This window comes from Miniopterus schreibersii (assembly GCF_964146895.1).
Source record: "Miniopterus schreibersii genome assembly, chromosome: 16".
NCBI lineage: Eukaryota > Metazoa > Chordata > Mammalia > Chiroptera > Miniopteridae > Miniopterus > Miniopterus schreibersii.
In genome coordinates, this window is record NC_138116.1 from 24,308,739 (window position 1) to 24,314,022 (window position 5,284).

Sequence of the window (5,284 nt, forward strand, 5' to 3'; positions counted from 1 at the left end):
CACTGCTCAGTTCTGAGGCTTGGCACCAGCTCCAAAGCTGCCCTGGACAAGGTAAAGTAGGAGGGAAGAGCCGAAAGAGCAGCACCGCAGGCTTAGTTTGGGCCAGGTAGAGCAGGAAAGTACAATTTTCCTGTCCCCAGGTGGCTCCAGGACAAAAGTGGACTATCCTGGTTTTGAAGAAAAACTTTTTTCCTAAAGTACTGAAAAGGCAACTTCTCCAGGATATGATAAGGAACATTGTCACATTGTAAAGAACCTGAAAAAAATCTGTGCTGTATGTCATTCAATCAAGAAAAAAAAAAAAAAAATCAAATCCTGTGAAACCTGGATCCCTTGAATGTATCCACTTAGAATTTTCCTTTCTTCTCCCTACTCATCTTCTTTCTTTCCCTTACTTTTCTTTTTGTTGTTGTTTTGTTTTGTTCTTTTGTTTTAAAAGCAATCCTTTTCTAGATTGGAGCAAGAAATAGCTCACCAGGCTGGGAGGATTTGACCCATACTGAGAAGCAAAGGAGTTTTCTAAACTCAATTTTCTTTCTTCTTTTTAAGTGACCCCCCCTTTCCCTCAAGAGAGACAATAGAAATAATTGATCCATCATCCAGGACCAGGCCCAGGAGATTTACATGCAAATCCTCCTCAGACACCACCCTCCCCCCCCCAAATTTAAAACCCTAGAAGAAGGGGGGGGGGAGAAAAGCCTTTTAAACTAGCAGGAACCCTGCTGTCCACCGCCACCCACCACCCCAAACCAGGTGAGAGAGAGGAGGGGGTGATAATCCACAACCACCCCCAGCCTCCTCCCTCGCCACGCACGCCACCCCTTTCTGGTGTGGAATCACTTAAGATTTGGGTAAAATTCTCCTCTCTCCCAGGAGACGGTATCTGGAAGCTTTTAGTGGGCGGAGGCAGAGCGGGGAAGAGAGAGGTAAAATTCCCCCAAACGGCCTAAGAAAGTCATCTCTTCACTCAAAACTGCCCGTCACCCCCCACCCCCCACCATTAACCCTCGATTAAGACCTCCTCGTTATGGCAACTAAACTTTACTTTGCATAATTAAGATTTGCCTCGGAAGCGGGGGGAGCGAGAAGCCGCAGCTCCGGGCCATTCTCCTACACCTCACCCCCTCCCACCCCCGCCCCAGCCCTCCAGCTCTGGGCCTCTAAGTTCCTGAGTTTTCTCACTTTGAGGTGCCACCGAACACAAAGAACCATAATGGGCTCCTTTGTGCTCGCTACGGGGCAATTACGCCCCGGAGTCCAGGCCCCTTTAAGAGCCTCTTAAAGAGACAGGCTCTCATTTTTCAGAGGGTTATTTAAGGGTGTGTGTAGGGGAGGGGCGAGGCAAACTCCTAGGGATCTACATATAGGGTGAAGTGAAACTTTTGTCTGGACCCCATGAGAAGGGCTTGAGAGAAGAGTCTTTATTAACTGTTAGCTTTTTAAAAGCCTCTCTTTTAAATATATATATGTTTTTTAACTTGAGATTTTTCACTTGATCTGAAAAATTGGACTGAAATAAGTGGGGTTGAGTAGCAGGGGCGGAGGCAAGGATTTAAAGAGGCCCTACCCTGGAGAGCGCCTTGGCCCCCGGAAGAAAAGTGGTCCAGGCTGGAGTGGCTGGCGTCCACCGCAGTGCTGGGGAATGCGTGTCTACGGGCCTCGCCTCCGCAACTCAGGATAAATCCCGTGCTAGGCAAACAGCCCCTAATATAATAATAGCTTGTCTCTTTAAAAAGCAAAAGGAGGGGGGGAAAGTTTTGTTGGCATCTGGTTTCTGATCTCATTATGTTGTGGTCGACCAATCCAGCCTTCGGGGCTGGTCCTCGGGTTTAAATCTGATTGGCCGAGAGCACATTTTGGGATGGTGCTTAGAGCTCGACGGGGCGGTTTCAAGGTTCCCTTTTTTGGGGGGCTGAGGAGAGGGCGGGGTCGCCGGCGGGGGCCCCCTTGAAACCGACTAATTGGGATCGGAGAGGCCGAGGTGAGGGCTGGAGGAAGGCACAAAGGAGTCGCTGGGCGGAGAAGGGAGGGGAGAGGCTAGAGGGGGAGGAAGAAGAGGAGAGAGAGCAGGCAGCGCGCGGTGTCTCCGGCCGCTCAGTTCGACCGCGGCGAGCTAGCGGGCAGGCGCGCCGCCCCCTCCCCCGCCCGGCCTCCCCAACTCTGCGGCCGCGAGCAAAGTTTGCAAAGAGGCGCGGGAGGCGGCGGCCGCGGCCAGGCGGCGGCGGGGAAGGCGCGCGGTCTCCGGGCTAGGGGCGGGGGCGGGGGGCCGCCCCGGAGCCGGGTGGGGGGCGGCGGCCAGCATGCGGCCCCGCAGCGCCCTGCCCCGCCTGCTGCTGCCGTTACTGCTGCTGCCCGCCGCGGGGCCGGCCCAGTTCCACGGAGAGAAGGGCATCTCCATCCCGGACCACGGCTTCTGCCAGCCCATCTCCATCCCGCTGTGCACGGACATCGCCTACAATCAGACCATCATGCCCAACCTTCTGGGCCATACGAACCAGGAGGACGCGGGCCTGGAGGTGCACCAGTTCTACCCGTTGGTGAAAGTGCAGTGCTCGCCCGAACTGCGCTTCTTCTTGTGCTCCATGTACGCACCCGTGTGCACCGTGCTGGAGCAGGCCATACCGCCGTGCCGCTCCATTTGCGAGCGCGCACGTCAGGGCTGCGAGGCGCTCATGAACAAGTTCGGCTTCCAGTGGCCCGAGCGTCTGCGCTGCGAGCACTTCCCGCGCCACGGTGCGGAGCAGATCTGCGTGGGCCAGAACCACTCTGAGGACGGCGCGCCCGCACTGCTCACCACGGCGCCGCCGCCCGGCCTGCAGCCCGGTGCTGGAGGCACCCCAGGCGGCCCGGGCGGCGGCGGCTCGCCCCCGCGCTACGCCACGCTGGAGCACCCGTTTCACTGCCCGCGCGTGCTCAAGGTGCCGTCCTACCTCAGCTACAAGTTCCTGGGCGAGCGCGACTGCGCGGCGCCCTGCGAGCCGGCGCGGCCGGACGGCTCCATGTTCTTCTCGCAGGAGGAGACGCGTTTTGCGCGCCTCTGGATTCTCACCTGGTCGGTGCTGTGCTGCGCCTCCACTTTCTTCACCGTCACTACGTACCTGGTGGACATGCAGCGCTTCCGCTACCCCGAGCGGCCCATCATCTTCCTGTCCGGCTGCTACACGATGGTGTCGGTGGCCTATATCGCGGGTTTCGTGCTCCAGGAGCGCGTGGTGTGCAACGAGCGCTTCTCCGAGGACGGTTACCGCACGGTGGTGCAGGGCACCAAGAAGGAGGGCTGCACCATCCTCTTCATGATGCTCTACTTCTTCAGCATGGCCAGTTCCATCTGGTGGGTCATCCTGTCGCTCACCTGGTTCCTGGCGGCGGGCATGAAGTGGGGCCACGAGGCCATCGAGGCCAACTCGCAGTACTTCCACCTGGCCGCGTGGGCCGTGCCGGCGGTCAAGACAATCACTATCCTGGCCATGGGCCAGATTGACGGCGACCTGCTGAGCGGCGTGTGCTTCGTGGGCCTCAATAGCCTGGACCCGCTGCGGGGCTTCGTGCTGGCGCCGCTCTTCGTGTACCTGTTCATCGGCACGTCCTTCCTCCTGGCCGGTTTCGTGTCGCTCTTCCGCATCCGCACCATCATGAAGCACGACGGCACCAAGACGGAGAAGCTGGAGCGGCTCATGGTGCGCATCGGCGTCTTCTCCGTGCTCTACACGGTGCCCGCCACCATCGTCATCGCCTGCTACTTCTACGAGCAGGCCTTCCGCGAGCACTGGGAGCGCTCGTGGGTGAGCCAGCACTGCAAGAGCCTGGCCATCCCGTGCCCCGCGCACTACACGCCGCGCATGTCGCCCGACTTCACCGTCTACATGATCAAATACCTCATGACGCTCATCGTGGGCATCACCTCGGGCTTCTGGATCTGGTCCGGCAAGACGCTGCACTCGTGGAGGAAGTTCTACACGCGCCTCACCAACAGCCGGCACGGCGAGACCACCGTGTGAGGGGGTGTCCCCAGGCCCGGGCCCGCACCGCGCTCTCCTCCTCCCCGGGGCGGGGGGGGGGGCCTCCTACAGACTCCTTATTTTATTTTTTTAAATAAAGAACAATCGAAACCATTTCTTTTTTAGGTCGCTTTTTAAAGATAACTCTGCCCAACACCCCCACCAGGTTTGTAATTAAAACTGTAAATAGTCTTTGTAAATTTAATTATATATTTTCTATTTAAAAGAAAAAAGAAAAAAAGAGAGAGAGCAGCGATGGGGCCGGGGCTGAGGACTGGGGGGAAGGGGAGTTGAGGGGGTCCTAGCCTTTCTTCAGCGCCCTTTCAACCCCCCACCCCCACCCCCACCCCCCCACACACACTTTGGTTGGGAGTCTTTGGTGACTTGGCAGGGCTGAGCCTGCGGGAAGAGGTGTTGGCTGGTTTGTTACCTGCAACTTTTAAAGCCAAATTGGTGAGCCTTCTCCCTGAAGCTGGGTCTGGGGAAGCTGGTGGATGTTTTTGAACAAGACTTGGATTCTTCTGGTTTTATTTCCCTTTCCCTCTTTCTCTCTGCACTTGTCCTGTCTCCTTCACTCCATCTTTGGAACCCTCCCAACAGAGATAAAGACGTGGAAACACACACACACACACACACACACACACACACACAAAACAAACCAACAAGTGGGGTGGTGGGGAGAGGGCAGAGAGCCTGTGGGGAATGGCCTCCACCCCGCTGGTCCACTCCCCTGCAGGCAGGAAGATCTTTCTCCTTAACTTTTCTTCTTTTCAACTCGCTGCCCCAAGGCTTGGAGTCTGTCGAAAGTGCTTTGTGAAGTGTGTTTCGAAACCACCTCTCCCCACCCCAGCCTCCACCTTGAGTACCCATCCGGACCCCTTACTTTTTTAGGGCAAGCTTTAGCTGGAAAATGTTGAGGTTTGGTGATGCCCTTGCATCTGTCCCCTAATTTCCCCTGCAGACTGCACCCCCACCCCACTCCCTCAACCTAATATCTTCTCTCTAGCATTCAGGTTAGCAGTTTGGGGGGGGGGGGTTTGTGTGTTGTGTGTGGGTTTTTGTTGTTGTTTAGGGTTATTTTTTTCAAAAAGCAATAAAAAAATGGGTTGGGTTGGAGGGAGGGGACAGATGGGCTGGTGGGATTTTTAGTTTTCCTTTGACAAAAGACTGGTTTCTTTTCAAACTTGTCCAGAAAAGGGGGTGGGGGTGGGTGGGTATCTTTGCTTTGGAAGAAGGCTCTGGGCAGGCTCTTTGTGACTGTGGGGGTGGGGTTGAGTGTTTACATG

At 56.4% G+C, this 5,284-nt stretch overlaps 1 protein-coding gene across 1 annotated transcript; it reads left to right on the forward strand.

The window, feature by feature from the left end:
• The first annotated feature begins 350 nt into the window (after positions 1 to 350).
• FZD2 (frizzled class receptor 2) lies at positions 351 to 4,241 on the forward strand. Its single transcript, XM_081162176.1, has one exon. It carries the CDS (start codon positions 2,301 to 2,303, stop codon positions 3,996 to 3,998), a length of 1,698 nt encoding a protein of 565 aa, XP_081018302.1. The 5' UTR covers positions 351 to 2,300; the 3' UTR covers positions 3,999 to 4,241.
• Positions 4,242 to 5,284: the final 1,043 nt, after the last annotated feature.